At 44.3% G+C, this 19168-nt stretch overlaps 1 protein-coding gene across 3 annotated transcripts in view; it reads right to left on the bottom strand.

The window, feature by feature from the left end:
- The window catches only part of TRABD2B (TraB domain containing 2B), a 415969-nt gene that overhangs the window by 160750 nt on the left and 236051 nt on the right, over positions 1-19168 (bottom strand). For all 3 annotated transcript variants that reach the window (XR_012669737.1, XM_048862035.2, XM_075131863.1), the window contains exon 4: positions 2515-2689. Coding sequence is in view for 2 of the 3 variants with exons in the window: in XM_048862035.2 (XP_048717992.2) it covers positions 2515-2689 (175 nt within the window). In the remaining variant the exon portion in view is untranslated. The remainder of the gene's footprint in view (positions 1-2514; positions 2690-19168) is intronic.

Raw genomic sequence — 19168 nt, 5'->3', positions numbered from 1 at the left:
AGTAAGAGCTGACTATGCATTTTTCGGGCAGGTAAATAGTGGTTGGGAAATAATCTGGTGCCAGAAAAGTTTGAGTGTCCTGATAATCCATTCAGATTCCCTCCATGCCTACCTTCAACTAGACATGAAGAAAGTGAATTCATTTCATGGGCAAGAAATTCAGAAAGACACATAGGCTGGGCATCACAATGTTGCCCAATGTGTGCAGGATATGGTCAGTGTTTGTTTCATTTTAAAAACTCAAGATCAGCCAAAAACAGAACCTTAAATACAGCCCTCCAGGAATTTCAGGAAGGACGCGTGATGATTTAGACCCAACTCATGGATCTGAACTCACCTGTAGTGTTTTATTTCCAGATGGTATCCAAAACTGAAAGGGGACTGCTTACCCATTTGGGTGCAGAAATGGATGAAATCTCACGAGAAGAATTCTAGAATAATTTGGTGGAAGTCTCCTGAGAAGATCTGATCTCATGAGTTTTCCATCATTTGGGGCCAAAAGCTCAAGAGAACAGTTCTCAAGATGTCACTACCACTGAATCTGAATCTCAGTTACGGACTCTTGTCTGTGTTCTACCCCATGTCTGATATGATCATATCGAATTAATATAATCTAATTGCATAACTTAATGAATAATGAATAATCTAATTCACTTAATCTGGTTCCAGATTCCAATCTAAGACCCGCCCCAAGGGCTGTCTCTATTTAAAATGTTTGTCCTCACAACTGCTCATTTCGTCTTTACAGGATAATTAAACTTTAGCAATCTCACAAGTAGGACGGTGGCATTTCCATGTATTATTGGCCTAATGATGATGAGCAGGAAGTGACATCTCTTTGCCATTAACCACTGAATGCCTCCATACCACTTCTACCATATTTGAGTCGTCTTCGCTGTCAGGCCTGCAACATCTTTGTAACAAGAGACAATAGTAATGTCTTTTATCTTCTCTTTGCCATATCTTAGATTATCTATAACAAACTCCTTGGAGGCCAGTTCATTGGTCACACTATTGAAAAGATGCTGTTCAAGAAACATTTTGTCAATTTTGGATGTTAAACAAAAGCCCTGAACTTCCACAGTTCAGCCATGACTGTTAGGAAGAGATGTGTGGCAAGTACCTGTTTGTGTAGTTTTACTTCTTCCACTTTCGCTCTGTTAAACATCTGACACATCCCTTTTTTTTCTCTCGCTCTCTCCCTAAAAAATGCATTTTCCTTCTGCAAGAAGAGCTAGGCAAAACTCCTGATTTCTAAAGACATGGAAATATCAAGGAATGAGAGAGTAAAAATGCCAGAGAAAATCCAGTCTAGAGCAGTGGTTCTCAAAGCCGGTCTGCTGCTTGTTCAGGGAAAGCCTCTGGCGGGCCAGGCCAGTTTGTTTACCTGCCGCATCCGCAGGTTCGGCTGGCCGCGGCTCCCACTGGCCGCGGTTCGCCACTGGAGGCCAGTGAGGGCTGAGGGAAGCAGCGCAGGCCAAGGGATGTGCTGGCCGCCCTTCCCACAGCCCCCATTGGCCTGGAGCGGCGAACCACAGCCAGTGGGAGCCACAACCAGCTGAACCTGTGGACGCGGCAGGTAAACAAACCAGCCCAGCCCGCCAGGGGCTTTCGCTGAACAAGCAGCGGACCGGCTTTGAGAACCACTTGTCTAGATGCACTGAGAAAAGAAATCAAAACGTGTCCATGCGTTAACAAGGTATAATGGAAGGTCTGGACCGCCTTTCTCAAGCAAAATTTCCATTGATGTTAATGGAAGCTTTGCCTGAGGAAGGATTGCAAGAGTGGCCTTTGCCAGCATCCTTTGCAAGAGTTATGGGGTGGAAGGCCAAGTTCTGTCATGGATTACAAATTGACTAAGGGTAAGAAAACAAAGAGTAGGAATCAATTATTGGTTTTCAATATGGCAATTGCTAACTGCCTTGAAATCAATGGATTTAAGCACTGGCTTACCTTTAAATACATGCTTATTTGGGGCCTCAGAAGCTAGAAAGATAAATGCCTTCACCTTAGAAAAGTTTCTATTATGTTCAGAAAAGAAAGGGGGCAGTGGTGTATATTGTATTGATCTATTGGAGGCATCTTTACTGCATAGAGTCCCTTTCGGGAGCAAACCGGAGCACTCTAAGGAACACTGAAGATATTCTGTGATGATATGAAAGGCTGCTAAGTAGCCTGGCATATATCAAATCTACTAGTAAAGTCCAGGAATGTCCTGACTTAGTCTCTAAGAAATGAGCAGATTTACAATAAGGGGGGAAAAATAAGTGAACATATGTTGGCATTTAAAATAAATTGTGTAAGTGCAAAGAGTTTATGTTTCAATCCACATCACTACCAGGTCCTGAAATAGGTCAGGGAGCAAGGACCTTCTGCCTCAAAGGAGATTCCCAAGAGGAAGATTTCCATACTGAAGGCCAAGTTTTACAGTGACGAACTGCCCCCCCCCCCGCCCCATTGATTTCAATTACATTGTCCACATAAGTAAACAAACAAGGGTATTTTGTTCCATACCTGCTCCAAAGGCAAAGAAGAAGCTCTTGTCTGTGTTCTGCTTTAAAAGGGCCATCACTCTTTTCCCCATCCTCTCATTCCTCTTGTAAATGAGCTCCTGTCGGAAGTAGCTGTCTATCTCCTGAGCCGTCACTTGCTCATGTGGAGGGAGCGTTGTGTTGATGAAGTTAGGGAGCTGTAATGGAAAGAAATTCTGCAGTTCAGATACAAAGGCAGACAGAGAGAAACCAGTGGGCTTGGGGAAGGAGAACATGAAATAAAGGTTGGGTTCATTCAGCCAAGCATCCAACACCCTACGTTATTCGAGATTAACATTAACCCAAGTTTATCTAAGACACCCAAACTTCCTGGCACTGTAAACAAGGTGTGCAAATCATGTCAAATTGCAGGAAATTCCACAAGAGCATGCTTTTATTTTATTTTTTTTTAATATTGGCATTTTTACTTGTCTGGGACTGAATCGGGAAGTGCCAAGGAGAACATGAAACCGGAAAATAACGAGAAGGACAAAAAAAATGAACAGAAGTCCACTGGATTTCAAAACCATGTTGTGTTTCATGTTGTGTTTGTTTTGAGTAACTATCTGAGGATGTTGGAGAGGCAAAAAAAAAAAAAAAAGTTACTGGCTACGAGAGCGAAAGGCACAGCAGCTTCAGATCTCAAGGAAGGGGCAAGGCAGTCAAAGATTCCTATCCCCTGGACTGGGTTTGAGTAAATAATGGCCATTCCACACTTGGCTCTTTGTGCAATATCCGCTGTAAAGGAAAGCCATAAATCAATTGGTTCTACATAAATACTACAAGCCTTTGTATTTCCTTGTATACCAAGATTCCATATTTAATGGGTATCAGAACAATGGATCTTAGCCAGCGGTGCGGGAGCTTTTAGAAGTTGAATTGGACGATGAAATTATAACTCAGCAGGTCTAAGACTGTCTAAAGGCACAGTACCTAGAAGTGGAAAAATCTCTCTTCTCCACCCATTTCCCAAAGGAAATGAAGGCCATATATAAGCATACAGATCCTGATCTGGAATTAGCTAAAATGCCTCCAGAGCAGGACCATCAGTGCCATATGCAAAATACTGATGCAAGATTGGCTATGTCGGATGGTGGACCTGCCTCACTCCACCCCATTAGCAAGCCTAGCATTGATGCTGAAGCTAACCTTCCCCACCTGTCCAGGAAATACAAGGACTAGGGTTAGGGTTAGGGTTATACGTGATTATATGAAGCTCTGGCCCAAGCAGAAAGTTAAAATCCTTTAAAGTCCTTTAAAATCAGGCATTGGGTTTCCTATTCCTTTTCCATTCTCCTCCCAAAGAACAAGAGGAAGGGACACATTTAAGCCTCATCACTGGCAACACCATGCCAGCTCTGTAAACGCATTGTAAATTATTCTATTTTTAATGGCCACCACACTTAACATGACTGCCCCCTCGCTTGGGAAAGAGAAGGGGGAGAGCGAGGAGAGAAGATAAATGATTGAAGTACGCATAGCTATACACAGTAGTGCAAGCACTCGCCGAGCCTCAACGTCTGCTCCATTAATCATCTCCACTTCTTCCAACATCTCAGGGCCTTTCTACAGTTTGTGACATACGCCATGCCTGGCTCTAAGGAGGCAGCTGCTCCTGCTGATTTATGGAGCCTTTTGCCTCCTTAACCACCAGACAGGGATCAGCAACTCAAGAAACAGTTGCATGCAATTAGCAAGCTGTTAACCGTTGTCGGGAGTTAATTTTTTTTTTCAAATTGTTATTGTAAAAGCTCAACCTCAAGAATTCAGCAAGGGAATTGGATGCCCCCCTGTTAAGTGTTCCCTGGAAGGCCCCATGTTTTTATTCTCTCTCCCCACCCCATGGAGACTTTTTGTTTGGATTCAAGATAAAGTATATATAGCTCCCCCTAGTGGTGCATACATGTGTACTATGCTGCTAACCCCTCAACTGGCTGAGCTGCTAAAAGGGAACAGCCTACTAATGCTACTAGCTGAGCAAGTTGCTTCTGTAGCTTTAAACAGTAGTGACTGCTGTTGAGAGTCCTGGGTTCGAATCCTGCTGTTGATCTACACAAGCAGAATTTAGATATTCAGGAAACCCATTGCCAAGCAATATGCGGAGAGAGCGCTCCTTGCAGGAGACAGGTGGGAACTGAGTGTGAAGCCTTTGAAAAGCATTCAGCCTCCTGGCAGTCTCCACGCACAAGCTTACAGAGGCATTATGGCTGTGCTGCTGTATGAGAGCTCATGTAGCAGCGTTATGCCGATGGGAGAGCGTCTCTCACCAACATAGCACTATGCACATGAGCGATTATGCCAGCAGAATTTGTGTCACTCTGGGGGGGGGTGTATTTCCCCCCCTCCCCCTTAGACGACCTGCGCTCAAGTTCCTGCTCCACCACAGACTTCCTGTGTGATTTTGGACAAGTCACTTTGTCTCTCTGTGCCTCAGTTACCCATCTGTATAATGGGAACAATAGAGCTGGCCTGCCTCCCAGAGGTGTTGTGAGAATAAATGTTATGCAGCAAGATTTAGCCAGAGCCTGGATGTGAGGAACTAGAGAGAGGTCAGAGTCAAAGAAGATGCCCAGGTTACAGGCCCGAGCGACAATAAATATTATCTGGAAATGGTGCTGGGTTCTACCACAGCGGTCAGCATAAAAGCCTTCATGTAAAGCTTCAGAATGCCACAGCTTAGCAAATCATGCCAGCTTGGTCTCCACAGCTGTACTGTGCAATCAGCTCTGTCTACGGAGAGAGAGAAAATATGTTACGTTAGCACAACGTCCTGCAGTATCGTTAACGGGAAGCAAAACACAGAGAGAAACAATGGTCTAGCTCGTGCCCTGATGGAACGGAGATGTTATAAACACTAAAGTACATTTTTTCACAGGGGTGTTTTGTTTTTATTTTTTTTAATGCTCAGAGGAGTTTGGGGACTGACGCAAAGAATCAGAGATTTACCAAATCTGCCTGAAAACAATTACCTCAGACACGTGTAAGTGCAGACACTTCAAGCTAAATTCATTGGTGAATAAAACAAAGCAGGCCCAACCTATACTGATAGACCTTTTACAGTCTCCAGTTGCTTTTTCCTGCCGCAATAGAAATAACTGCTCCTGATCCCATCTACCCCTGTAGAACACCACTGACCCCAATGGAGCATTTCTTGAATCAGGCCCAGCAAACACCAGCATGGTGCAATTTTCACTCCTGAGACAAGCTACGCATAGCTTTATTTCCCAGACTACTTACACCCTATTTGACCCCTGCTCTAGTTACTCTATGTGGACTAACTCCATTCAGGTCAGTAGCCTTGCAGCAGTACGAATGAAATCAGAATCAGGCCTTTTTAAATTCACAGATGACTTTGGCCCAAAGGCTTTCACGGGAATTGGGCCTCCGTATATCAGTCAAGTGCAAAGAGTGCAGGCTCCCGTTAGATGTTAACGCAGGAATATCTCTGACCTGGGTTGATCTGTGGGTGAGACTGGCGGGGTGAAGATGAAGAGTGAGTCAGTGTTATTGCCCTTCAAGCTTTAGTCCATCTGTGACTCAAGAGGATGAGCCCCAGATATGAAAATGGGACAGGGACAGAAAAATTCTTCTCAGTTACCCCCACGTCAAAACAGAGAAACCCTACTGAAGACATCCCAGTGTCTACGCAAGTGTCATTGCTGCCAATGTATGCACCGTAGAGACCATACATTCCCTTTCCTGAGGTGGGCATTATCGGTACAACCGTCAAACACAGACCTCAAACTAAGCATTTTCCCCAGGCCAGGTGGTCCTTAGGGTTTTCACTGAAGATCTGTCCCAGACTTTAGTTCCCTCTCTCTGCCTCAGAAAGGTTCCTCCAACCCCCTTTGTCTCTTGGTTGAAAGCTAACTGAATTCACCTATACTATGGCTCAGCAGTAATTCCACTTCACCTGTATGTGGGGTTCAAACTCCTGATTCCTACCGTTTGGGCACCACGCACGCACACACAGAGTAAGGTACAGTACCTGCCCCAAACATTTCACAATCGAAACAGAGAACTCATGTGGTATCCCCATTTTACAGTCCGATGAAGTGAGCTGTAGCTCACGAAAGCTTATGCTCAAATAAATTTGTTAGTCTCTAGGGTGCCACAAGTCCTCCTTTTCTTTTTGCGGATATAGACTAACATGGCTGCTACTCTGAAACCAGTCATAGAACTGAGGCAGAGAGAGAGATTAGGTGACATGCCCAAAGTCAGAGGCAGAACACGGAATAGAACATGGATCTCCTGACTCCCAGTCCACAGTCTAAACCACAGGATCATCTTTCCTCAATTAACAGGACATGTCAGAGGAGCCCTGCATCCATAAGCAGTATTGCCAAGCCAGCAAGATAAAAAATTATGAATCAAGCTCTCCAAAATCATATAGATTGGCTTAAAGAGCATGAGTTTTTTATTTTTATTTATTTATTTTAAAGATCATCACTTTTTATTGGCCTTCTAGGTTTTGAGCCTTTAGACTTCACATTTTCTAGCTTTTCTCTGCAACCATAAGGCTAGAACCTTGCTATATTGAAATCCAGGGCCTTAAGCAAAACACTGAGGCTTTCGATTAAAATCACAAGAATTGACAACGCTGCTCAAACAGGATTCTAAAGACCCTAAGGAGAGTTCTAAAGGCTGCCAACCTGTCATAGTATGTAAGATTCAAATTGAGCCCAGCTGAGCTGCTCTCAATTTATACCAGTGTTTTTCAGCAAGAGGCGGACATTTAAGTAACGGTTATCATGGCCTATACAGAGAAGGGACTCCACTGCTAACAAAGGTCAACAGGGTATTGCATTTTTATTCCAGTGTTACAAAATGTACTACTTGGACTTGGAAGACACCTGTTCTCCTCTGATTTATGGACATTTCTAACATCTGGCCGAACAATCTATGGTTACTTTAGCCTGTAATGTGAAGAATTCCAATAGCGCATGCCGAATGGACTGTGAGCCGAAGAGTAGCCAAGAGAAGGATAAAGCCGACATGGGATTGTGGTTGCTGAAATGACGACTGCTGCTGAGTCAACCGTTTCTGCTCCAGGAGCCATGAGTTTCCTTCCGAAAGGGCCCTCAATAGCCAAGAAAAGAGGCAGCTAATTAATTTGGTATGGCCCAAAGTTGGCAGCTTCCAAACAGATCAACTCCTGGGTCATTATGCAAAATGGAGAAAGAGGAAACCGTAAAGGAGCTACGCACGGTGGTGTGCTGCCCAGGCCACTGATGCAGATTAACACCCTACCACCAGCCAAATAAATCCTCCATTTATTAGTAAAAAGAACAGGAGGACTTGTGGCACCTTAGAGACTAACCAATTTATTTGAGCATAAGCTTTCGTGAGCTACAACTCACTTCATCGGATGCATACTGTGGAAAATACAGAAGATGTTTTTATACAGACAAACCATGAAAAAATGGGTGTTTATCACTACAAAAGGTTTTCTCTCCCCCCACCCTACTCTCCTGCTGGTAATAGCTTATCTAAAGTGATCACTCTCCTTACAATGTGTATGATGATCAAGGTGGGCCATTTCCAGCACAAATCCAGGTTTTCTTGATCATCATATACATTGTAAGGAGAGTGATCACTTTAGATAAGCTATTACCAGCAGGAGAGTAGGGTGGGGGGTGGGGGGGTGGAGAAAACCTTTTGTAGTGATAAACACCCATTTTTTCATGGTTTGTCTGTATAAAAACATCTTCTGTATGTTCCACAGTATGCATCCGATGAAGTGAGCTGTAGCTCACGAAAGCTTATGCTCAAATAAATTGGTTAGTCTCTAAGGTGCCACAAGTACTCCTTTTCTTTTTGCGAATACAGACTAAGACAGCTGTTACTGTGAAACCATTTATTAGTGACTTTTAACAGGAAAAATAAAATACCAGAAGCCTAATGGGGGTGTGAAAGGATTTTCTATGCAAAGTGAGAGAAATCAACTCCGTTACCCCTTCATCTCATTCAGGGCAAAATCTGCTCTCCCTTAAGCAGGATGGGGACATTATCCCACATCTGTCTGGCATAGGGTTCTTACCTCTCATGCATCTGGTACTGGCTACCATTTAGATACTGGACTAGGTACCATCCTATGCATCTATTTACATTGGAGGTGGCTTTTCACACCCACTTTGCACAGCTGTAAGTGGGTAAGCCAGGTGCAAGGCTGTGTAGGACTGGGGGAAGGCCCGAGGAAGCAGCGGGTGAGGTGTCTAGGGCATATTCAGGACATGCTGGATGTGGAAGAGGGCATAGCCAGAACAGGTAGAGCAGCTTGATCCCACCAGGGGGATCTTCTGACATACAGGTTGCTAGAGAGGTTTATAGGAGCCTTAACATGACACCTACATCTAGCCCGGTACTTGCATTGACCAGAAACCTCAACACATTTATGATTCTGCTAATCAGCTTTCATTCCCACACACCCACCCAGCACAGAACAATGTCTGAGGGCAGACCCTTCATTCCGTTCAGTCAGAAAGCTGCAACTTTCAGCTGGAGACGTGTCAATAAAACCAGTACAATCTCTCCCTGGCACACCTACCCTGGGGTGTCTACCCACTCCCCAGCCAAGCTGCCGTGCGGCCCCTTGCCTCGCTCCAGGAAGCACAGAGGGAAGCGGCATTACAGTTTTGACTAAGTCACTGTTTCCAGCCCCGCGATGGCTTTTCCATTCTGCCATTTGCTGAAGCTCAGTAAGAGTCTGCCCTTCGAGGGCAGGAAGCGACACGGCAGTACTGCAAAATGGCCTAGTCAGTCGGGAAGAGCAGGGGGAGTCATACAGACTGGGTTCCGTTCCTAGTTCTGCTCCTGGGACCTTGGGCAGCTCCCATCTCTCAGTGCCGCTACTGAGACCAGGTGTTTCAAATCCATTGTGCGGTGCAGGCCGACATCCATTTTCATGGGGCTGGGGGAAGAAATTCCACTAGCAAGAGGCATATTTTCAGTCTTCTCTGCCTCTTCGGCAAAGTCAGCTCATCTTCCCCCACCCCTGCGGCTGAAAAGCAGCCAGAGGCCAAGCTGGCTGGTAGTGGGACCAACGGCAGCCGTAGTAAGTCTGTGTCCCTTTATCCTGGAGACAGCAATAGCAGGAAAAAAACAAGGGAGGAGGAGGAAGAGGAGGAGAAGGCCCTGCCCGATGACCCTGGTGTTGCAGGGCTCAGCAGCAGCACCAGGAACCCTATGGGCGGGAGGATACAGAGGTGGAAGGAGGGAGAGAGAAAGACAAGAGAAAGCGGGGAAAGGAATGAGAGAGGAAGGGAGCAGCAGCTGCTGTGGGGAAAGAGGAACCCTAGGACTACAGTAATCTGTGTCCATGGGAGGCTCGGAGCTCAGGAGTGACTCCCAGGCCTGCATGCCAGCCACTAGCCCAGACCTCTCTCATCTCATTTGGCCTCTTAGTGGCACTGAAACATCTAGATGTATAAATCTCTAATATATTTCAGAATGCTGATAGCAGCAAAAGTTGGGGAGGGAACTCAAGGCTCAATTGCTCCTTCTCCAGGACCAGAATGTGACAGATCTCACAGACCAATTTGCCCCTCTGCCGGTGGGTCCAGGGAGAAGAAGGGCAGTTCTTGGCCTGATCCCACATCCCCAGCAGGCTCTGGTCCTAGGAGGAGCCCTGTATGGATAGAGCCCAAGCACCCTCCACCAAGCACCAGAGACATCAATGGTTCTCCATCCCAGCAGAAGTACCCAGAGTGGAGCAGTTGGCTTGTTCTGGGTTGGAGTTGTGACCTTATAGGGACTGCAGAAAGTCTAATGCCATTTCTGCTCACACTGGGCACCTCCTTCTCCCCCACTGTCATGAATTTAAGCTCAATAGGGGGGAAAAATGGCTGCAAACACTGGCCATGCACCTCATAAACACCTTGAGGGGGGAGATGTTTACCCCTGTTAAAAGACTTTCAATGAATCCCGGAGAAGTCATGACCTCCGTGTATGTTTTCTATTTATTTTTCCACACCAGTTAAATAGTCACTTTCCAAGCACTTAAAGGAAAAAGAAATCAAGATCAGCCCCCGCCCCCTTTTGGTAGCGATGCCAAAATATGCAGCCGGGCCTCCCTATCTGAATGAGTGTTTTGATTAAAGAAGTCTTAACAAAACACAGTCAGAACAACGAGCGTAGCCCCTTTCTGCAAGCTTCACCCAAGTATGCAGTGTATACTTAGGGCTGGATTACTGGGATTCGTGTATTAATTGAATAAGGATGACAAGCCTCCAGCATATGCAAATAGAGGGTTAGGTTTCAGTTTTGAGGGTAACCCCCAATGCTTACTAATATCCCCTCAGAACCCCCAAAGCTGGGACTCTTGAGGCAAACCCTCGCAAGCTGCAAACATATGGAAAAGTTCATGTTTTTCTATTTTTCTTCTAAACCTTTTGTTTCCTTTGACAAAAAGTTTCTGCTATTCCGACACTAAAACCATCGCCTCTGAGCTGCCAAGACTCCCAAGTGAGGATCCTGATCAAAGGAAAGAGTGTGGCAATAAAGCAAGGAACCTGTGGCCAGGATTTTTTGTGTGTGTGGTGTATTAAAACATTTCATTCTTTTTTCCAAAGGTATTTTTCATATCACCCTCTGCTACAAACTGGGAGAACAGCTGGTCGATAGAGGATACAGGCAAAGGCTCAGGCGATGATGGTTTTTCATGAGTAGGTGTTGTCTAGGCTCAAGGGAAAATGGCCGTGTGGTTTTTTCCATATCTGTTTTGTACAGGCAGCCAGTTTATAAACAAAAGGAAATATTTCTTCACACAATGCTCAGTCAACCTGTGGAACTCATTGCCTGGTGATGTTGTGAAGGCCAAAAGTATAATGGTTCAAAAAAGGATTAGGTAAATTAATGAAGGATTGGTCCATCAACAGCGTTTAGCCAAGATGGTCAGGGACACAGCCTCATGCTCTGGATGTCCCTAAATCTCCAGCTGCTGGAAGCTGGGATTGGATGACAGGATAACACTTGAAATTGCCCTGTTCTCTTCATTTCTTCTGAAGCATTTGGATTTGGCCAGAGACAGGATACTGGCTCCATGGGCCATTAGTCTGACCCAGTATGGCCATTCTTATATTACAATGTTTGTGGCCAGACTGGATGTTTATATAAAGTTTGCAACATGGTTTTAAACAAAAAAACAAAAACAAAAAAGTGTAATCCAAAAGATCCAGTTTGTAAGAGGCCTGTCAAATTCCACAAAAAGCAAAGATCAAAATGCAGTCTAGGAGGAATTATAGATTAGGGCAATGGCAGAGCTGAAAACACACACAGGCACGGACATCACCCAGCCAAAATGAGATTATTCAGATCTGGTACATTGGTTTGATCCATTATGAAAGTTACAGGCCTTTTGCAAATTTCAGTTCCTGATCTGGGTTTTTGTTCCAAACTCCGACAAAGCTGGAGGATTTATGGACTTGAAGTTTTGATTCAGGTCCAGGAAGAGTAGAATTTATGACCCCACCAGAGCATGGGATCTGAATTGACTCTGCAATAGGATGGCAGCTGCCCAGAAGTGTCCGGTCCTAGAGTACAGCAAGGACAAGATAACTCACCTCTTTTGCTCACTTCCAGGAGCCTCTGCAGCTTGATAAAGTTTTGAGAGTTTTGGTATCCTGAATTGTTCTAAAGAAACCCAGGACTTTGCACCAATTCAACTAGAATCAGCCAGGCAGCCAAGCAAACATCTGCCACAACCTGGAGGATACCTCTTGGAAGATATAAGACTGGCAAATACTCTTTCAGGCCAGGATTTTGCCCTAGAATTTCAGGATGGGGAATGAAGGAAGGAAAGAGTCACAAAAATTTTCCCCAAAGAGAAATGCTCGAAATGGTCCCCCAAAAGCCAAAATGGCCTGATCCTCCTCCAATTCTACAGGTGGAAATCAGAAGAAACAACTGAAATCAATGCTATTACCCCAGGGTAGATCAAAGTGACCAGTTTCTGGCCAGACAGAGTTGCACAGGGTATAAATCAAGGCAGGATTTGACCTTAGTCTAGAAACAACTGTCCCCAAGGGGATTAAAATCTAGGCACCAGATTCTCAGATGATGTAAGTCAGCATAGCTTCATTGAAAACAACATAGCTACAATGATTTACACCAGCTGAGGATCTGGCCTGCGGTGTTCAAGGAACATGTGGCATTCTGGTCATTCTTGTGGAATGCTTGAATTCTAATCCTGCCAAGTCAGGGCAGTGAAATGCTTTTTTTTTTTTTTTTATAATGAGGTGACAAAAATGTCCTCTGGCTACAATACAAAAGAGAAACAGCATCTCCCATAGTGAAGCCACAATATAGTTAAAAAACAAATAAGTCCTTCCCACTTCACTTGAACAAGTAGGATTAAATAAGTCCTTCCAAGGCCAACTTCATAAAACCAGCTCCTTAAAAACAAGGAACTGTTCAAATGCTTTACAGCAATTTATAGAGGGCTGACAGATACTTTTGGACTCCAAAGACTTCTTACACTAAATCTCGGTCTACTCTAAAAAGTTTTGCCAGCATGGCTGTGTTGGCTTGGAGTGTGGAAAAACAACAACAACAACACATGCCCCCCACATACCACACATGTGCCCCAACCAAGAGAGTTACGCTGGCAAAAACCCCATGTGGATGCAGCTTTTACTGGCAAAAGACTCATTTTGCTGCGATAGCTCATCATTCGAGGAGATGGTGTAACTGTACCAGCAGAAGAACTCCACTAGTTATGTATCAGAGGGTTAGCCATGTTAGTCTGGATCTGTAAAAGCTGCAAAGAATCCTGCGGCACCTTATAGACTAAGGTTAGTCTATAAGGTGACACAGGACTCTTTGCCACTTCCACTAGTTATGTCAGTATAGATATATTGACAAACCCATTGCAGTATAGGCAAACCCTCTCTCCCTCTCTTTAGAGCACCTCTTTAAAGTTTGGTCCCATATTACTAAGTAGACCTGGTCAAAATGTCTCAAACCAAATAAATACTGAATGAACACATACATTCTGAACTTTGAAAAGCTTAAAATAAACAAAAGAATTGATTTTTCAAAAGTTGTGGGATGAAAATTTTGACATCTTATTTTTTTCCCCATGAAAAATCGTGAGTTATTATTTAGTTATTTATTTTTGACCAGTGCTATTAAAAAGAAATGGACCCCAAGCTGCAAATTTTGGATATGGATCCATATGTCCAAAAAACACATGCATGGTCCTGCCCCAGAGCTTGAGATTGTTCAGATCTGGTATTTTGGTTTGACCCATTGCAAAAAATAGAGGCCTTTTGCACATTTTGGCTCTGGATCTGGGTTCTTGGTCCAAAAGCCTACAAAGCTGGAGGATCTGAGGATCCAAAGTTTTGATTCAGGAACAAAGTGGAGCAGAACTTATGATCTCACAAGAGCACGGGTGCTTCCGAACTGGCTCTGCAACAGTGTATTTGCCCAGAAATGTCCTGCCCCAGAGAGAAGCAGATAGCTGGCCTCAGGAGCATGAGATGCCCTGGACAATCATGTCACAATTTGGTTCAGCTTTTCTGGTCACCAGACATAATGGCCCAATCATGGGAGATCTACTGGCTTTAATAGGAGCGAATGCGTATGCAAGGAATGCAAGACTGATTCTTTGTCTAGAACCTGAACCAGAGCTCCTTTGGGTCAACGCTCGCGACCCCCAGTGCTCTGTACAGAGCTTCATTGGACAGAGTAATCTCTTTCGAAGGAAAGACAAGATGCTGTGCCAGCTCATTTAAGCTGCTTATGTCTGAAGGTGATAAGATGTTTCCAAACGGTCCCGTTTCAATGGCTGCACATTTGGTGTGCAGGTTTATTTTCTTTTACCTTGATAAAACTCCATTCCTCGGACAAATCAGGGGCCTGCTTATCAGTCAACACTCCACCTAATGGTTTCAGCTGTACCGTTTGTATTTATTGTAACCGGGACATTCCGCAGATAGTTTTCATTGACTAGCTTTGGAAGCGAGCCAGATACTCAGTTGTATTTATCCAGCACTAGAAGGGAGGCAAATTAATGATGTGATTCGAATGATCAGGACCTTGACATCTTCAAGGACAGGTCTAAGCACAGGATGCGCTGATAACATTTTCCAAGGCATATGTAACACAGCCAAGTGATTTATAGACCACAAGCGTGTTGTAAGCGTGTGACACACAGCAACTTCTCTTTGCGGGGAGCAAGGGTAGGCTCCTTTGATGTGACATACATTTATACTTCTTAAATTTCATATGATCAGAAGCATGGCGCGTATTGCATGCTGCCCCAGCACTTAGTGCCAGATGCACAATTTGCTGGGCCAGATTGGAGGGAAATCTAATGGGAGGGCTGTGTGACTTAGTGGATACAGCTCGGGGCTCAGGACATCTATTCCTGTCACTGGCCTGCGGGGCAACACTGGGCAAGTCACGTCATGTCTCCGTGTTTCAGTCTCCCCATCTGTGAAATGGGAATAATGATACCAACCTCTTTCGTAAAGCACTTGGAGATCTGCTGATGAAAGCGCTGTATACAATGTGAATTATTATTGTTCAAGAGAGTGCAGAGACTGAAATTGTGCCCAGTCACTACACAAGGGGGAGACTTCTCCCACTGAATGGCTGCACAATGCAGGCCGAATCCTAAACCCACTCAAGTCAATGGAAAGACGCCCCACTGAGTTCAATGGGCTTTGGACGAGGCCCAATAAGGCTTGCTGTTTGTAAAGGCACATCTGCGGGAAAGGTGCTACATAAACATAAAATTATGATCATTGCATTGCCATCATAATAAAAACAGCCCAGGCAGTTTATTCAGTGGGATCTAGTTCAACCGAAATTGGCTCCAAAATGCAGTGTAGAAGTGGGGATTTACAAAGGTGCCAGACCAGCACTGCGCTCCACAGGGGACGACACAAGAGAAGGCTGAGAATGGAGGAAGATAGCAGGACAGCAGATGTGTGAGGAGAGACTATGTGGTGTTGAAATGGAGTCAGGGGCAAATAGGAAGCCAGTAATGACGGGGGTAGGATGGAAAGGCAGACAGAAAGAAAAGTAGACCCTCCTATTTAGCCTCTCTCAATACAAGAGCAAAGAGAAATCCAATTACACTGAGAGGCAATACATTTCAAACAGACAAAAGGAATCCTTTGATACACAAATTCATATATAATAAGTCAACACATTGGCCATTAACACATAATTAAATTCATACATAATTCACTGGTGGAATTCCCTGCCACAAGATACCACGGTTGCCAAAGAGTTTATTGGTATTTTAAAAACCTGTGTTATTCCATTTATATGAACAGGGAGAAAATCCACACTTACATCAGTTTGGGAGGAAAATAACAAAGGATAAAACCCCAGAGGCTTCAGATCTTAAAGGTTGGGAATAAATGTCCTCTAGAGGCTGATCTCAATTTTACACTAGAAGTTTTCTTGTACCTTCTTTTCGTTGATCCAGCCTGGTAGGACTACCCCCCTTAAATCTTACAGTACTCTTCCATAAAGGGAGAGGGAACCTTCTTTTTTTTTTTTTTTTTTTTTAAGTCTAGCATAGAAGCAGAACATTCCTACCCCATCTCTGTTTTTATAGTATTTTCATGTCAGTATCATTTTGACTCTCTGCCCAGAAAGTCCAGCATAAATCTTTTAACTGAAAGAGCCACAGAAGGATCAAGTGTCAGAAGAAGGGGGTACAAGCAGGAGATACGTTTCCTTCTCCACTTCTGTGACATAGCCTGAGTAAGCTTGGTCCCGTTACGTTTTATCTAGTTTAACTAAGGATTGATGAACTTGGAGAAATGGTGCTCGCCCATACAGAGAGCAGCGTCAAGGAGGGCTGGCTTTGGGGTTCTCCCCTTTTGTAAAATAGTTTTAAAAAAAATTATGGTGGATTTATTTAGGGCTTGGGAATGCAAGGATCTCATCTGAATTCGCTGGGATATGGCATAGCAATGAGGAGTATTTGATACATGTTCTCTCACCCAGCTCTGTCAAAGCAACCTGACCCCCAACTGCAGCTTGATCTAACATTCTAGCATAGCAGGTCTCATACCGCCTGGCCAGTGCGCCTCAATATCGACATGGAGTACCCTCTGCTCTTTCCATTCCTGAGCGCAGCAGTATCCATCAGCACCGACAAGCCGCAGGATGCTTTTGTGATGTAGATACCTCATTTTATTCCAGACCCTGCACAGTAATTCACATTTGAAGCCAGGGTTCCAAAGGAGACAGGTTGTTTGTCTATCATCTAATTATGCTTCAATAATTGCCAGAATATTAGAACACTATATGGTTTCTAGCAAATGTTTCCGATGTCAGATGTTACAGAAGAATAGTACCGTCTTCCAAAAATGCTGACAATTCTACCACCAGGATTAGCAAATATTGCATTTACCCAGAAATTTAAGTAATGATATTTGTGCTTTTGGAATGTATAGTTTTTTTTTTTTTCTATTTGCAGGCCTAACATCTTCTGTACATAACATCCTGGGGAGGGTTGCAAACTTATCAGGCCATCAGAAACCACACTGCTTAAATTCAAGCCAAGAATCCTGTGTTCTCCAGTAAAAGGATATGTTTTATACATACTTCACAAAGGCTAATCTAATTAGGTATCCAAATCACATGGCATCTCCATGCATGCATACTTGAAAAAAGCACCCAACTAGAACATAAGCTTTGGAGCTACCCTGAGTAGTTCAAAGTGCATCCTTTTGTCATTTATGAAACACTTGAAATCTAAAGCTGCCTTAAAAAAAAAAACAAAAAACCCACACAAGAAAGTAGTATTGGGCCCAATTCTGTCCCCAGTTAAGCCAACAAGACTTTTGCCACTGACAACATTTTGCTACGTGGCCCGGAGTATTCTATGGTATTTTAATTTTCCCTGGCTTGTAAGTGGTCTAATCTGTTCTAACTGTCTGCTCTGTGGGACTCTGGCTAGAGATGTTGCCTGGAACTTTTTTTATTTCCCCTGAATGGCATGTTTTTAATGCAGTATTTGCTCCTAGAATTTGCAAGGAGAAGAGCTTTTAAAAAAACAAACACTCTCTTCCTCGCTAGTCTAAAATGCAGGTCTTTTACAGGCATCTGTGATTTATTGACACAGAGTTCCTATGTGTCACTGCAATCAGTGGGAACAGCTGCAAATTGTTCTAGGGAACATGGATATATTGCTGGAGAGACTGTATTGTTTTACAGTGGTTAAAAGATAAGACGGGACAGCCGGACACCTAGGTTCAATGCCTGATTCTGCCACTTGCTTTTTGACCTTGACCAACTTATCTCTGAGCCTCTAAGGTCCCCATCTGTAAAATGGTTATGTATTTACCTCAAATACCTTTGAGAGCCTCTCTTTGCAACTCTCCACTGGTACCCTTTTCTCTAACACAGCAACACACAAAGGGACCCTTGTGGTCCCTTCTAACCCGACAGTTCTAAACATAAGCTACTTGTCTTCTCTTTCAAGGCCCTTCATGGCCTATCATCTCTCATTCAGTATCAAAGGGTCGACTCTCACCTCTGATTGAAAATGTATCAAGTGGGTGATGGAAGGCTAAACACGACCTTCATGCTTTCTTCTGTGTTTCCCCTCATGCTTTGGAGGAGCTCCCCATTAACATGCGGAAAGTCACTTCATTGTACTCCTTCAAATCCCTTTGCCATGATGCCTCCAGAAACACTAGATAACTAGGCAGCCAGTGTGCTGGTACCTCATCCTACCATGCTCACTTAAATTGCCTCATTGTTTCTTTTAACTCCCCCATATAGCTGTCTGTATCCTCCATCATCTCTTGTCTTCTGTTTAGATTGCCAGCTCTTTGGGGCAGGGACCATCTTTGTTCTGTGTTTGTAGAGCCTCGCACAGAGGTATCCTGGTCCTGGACTGAGACCCCTAGGCGCTATGATAATACAAACAAACAACAATAACTAGTTATGGCTGTCTTCATAGGCGCCAACTCTGTGGGTGCTCTGGGGCTGGAGGAAGGGGTGGAGTGGGGGCGGGGTCTGGTGCAGAGTAGGGGTTGAGCACCTCCCAGCAACTTAGAAAGACGGCGCCTCTGGTTGTCTTCTCAATGGTACACATCCTCTTTGGTTCTCCAGCTCCTTCATTCCGCATACCACATCATTAGAGAAATGTTCCCATCTGGACCACTTCTTTTCCAACCTCCCACTGCATGGCTCTCCACTAGGGGCTCCTGGTAGTCCACAGAACACAGTCTTAGAACTGCTGCATTAATGCCCCAATTCTGCCACATTTCTGCATGCTGAGTAGCACCTTCCAGTGCCCAGAGTTCCACTGAGAAACAGTGACTCCTCACACAGTGTGGCGCTACTCACGAGGAGTAAAGGTGTCAGAATCAGGCCCTGAAATGATGACAGGTTCCCTGATGCCTCTACTTAGACTGACAAAAGGATCTGTGTTTCTTAGTTCATTTTACCAATGTATGGTCCTCCCTTGAAGGCATGCTGACTTTGACATCATATATGGTTGCCATGGAGATGACTGAATTGCATCACAGTGGGACTCAAACGGCATGATAAGCTATACAAGGGTTGCCAAGGTGTAAGAAACAGACAGACCCTTCAGCTATCTCCCAGGTGCAGGTAAGACCCAGCCAAGATATGGGGGTCACACACTGTTGGAGTTACAA

This window comes from Caretta caretta, chromosome 8 (assembly GCF_965140235.1).
Source record: "Caretta caretta isolate rCarCar2 chromosome 8, rCarCar1.hap1, whole genome shotgun sequence".
Taxonomy (NCBI): domain Eukaryota; kingdom Metazoa; phylum Chordata; order Testudines; family Cheloniidae; genus Caretta; species Caretta caretta.
Note: the sequence above shows the minus strand (reverse complement) of the source record. Positions and strands in the feature narration are given on the sequence as shown.